The 324-nt window shown below is 72.8% G+C and overlaps 1 protein-coding gene across 1 annotated transcript in view; it reads right to left on the bottom strand.

Annotated features, from left to right (window-relative positions):
• Positions 1-324, bottom strand: part of ZBTB47 (zinc finger and BTB domain containing 47) — a gene marked incomplete at its 3' end in the record, with an annotated part of 6,195 nt that continues 5,871 nt past the window's right edge. The window contains exon 6 of the mRNA XM_007445715.1: positions 1-281. Coding sequence (XP_007445777.1) covers positions 1-281 — 281 coding nt within the window. The remainder of the gene's footprint in view (positions 282-324) is intronic.

Genomic DNA, 324 nt, shown 5'->3' with positions numbered 1-324 from the left:
CGGGGGAGGCAGGGTCTGGGGCAGCCCGGGCAGCAGGGGGAGGGCCTGGGGCGGGGCGGGGGGCAGGCCCGGGGCTGCGGGGGCGCTGTCGCCGGCCAGGGGGTGGCTGACGCGGAAGCACTTCTCCTTGTGCGCCTTGAGCATGTTGGAGAAGCGGAAGCGCTGGCCGCACACGTCGCAGGGGTATGGCTTCTCGCCGGTGTGCGTGCGCCGGTGCCGCTTCATGTTGGGCCGGCTGGTGAAGCTCTTGCCGCAGATCTCGCAGATGTACGGCTTCTCCCCTGCGGGGTGGGTGGTGATGGGCCGTGGGGAGCTGCTGGCGGG

The sequence above is a fragment of the Lipotes vexillifer genome, unplaced genomic scaffold, assembly GCF_000442215.2.
Source record: "Lipotes vexillifer unplaced genomic scaffold, Lipotes_vexillifer_v1.1 scaffold1136, whole genome shotgun sequence".
In the NCBI taxonomy this organism is placed as follows: domain Eukaryota; kingdom Metazoa; phylum Chordata; class Mammalia; order Artiodactyla; family Lipotidae; genus Lipotes; species Lipotes vexillifer.
This window is presented reverse-complemented; position numbering and strand designations above follow the sequence as displayed.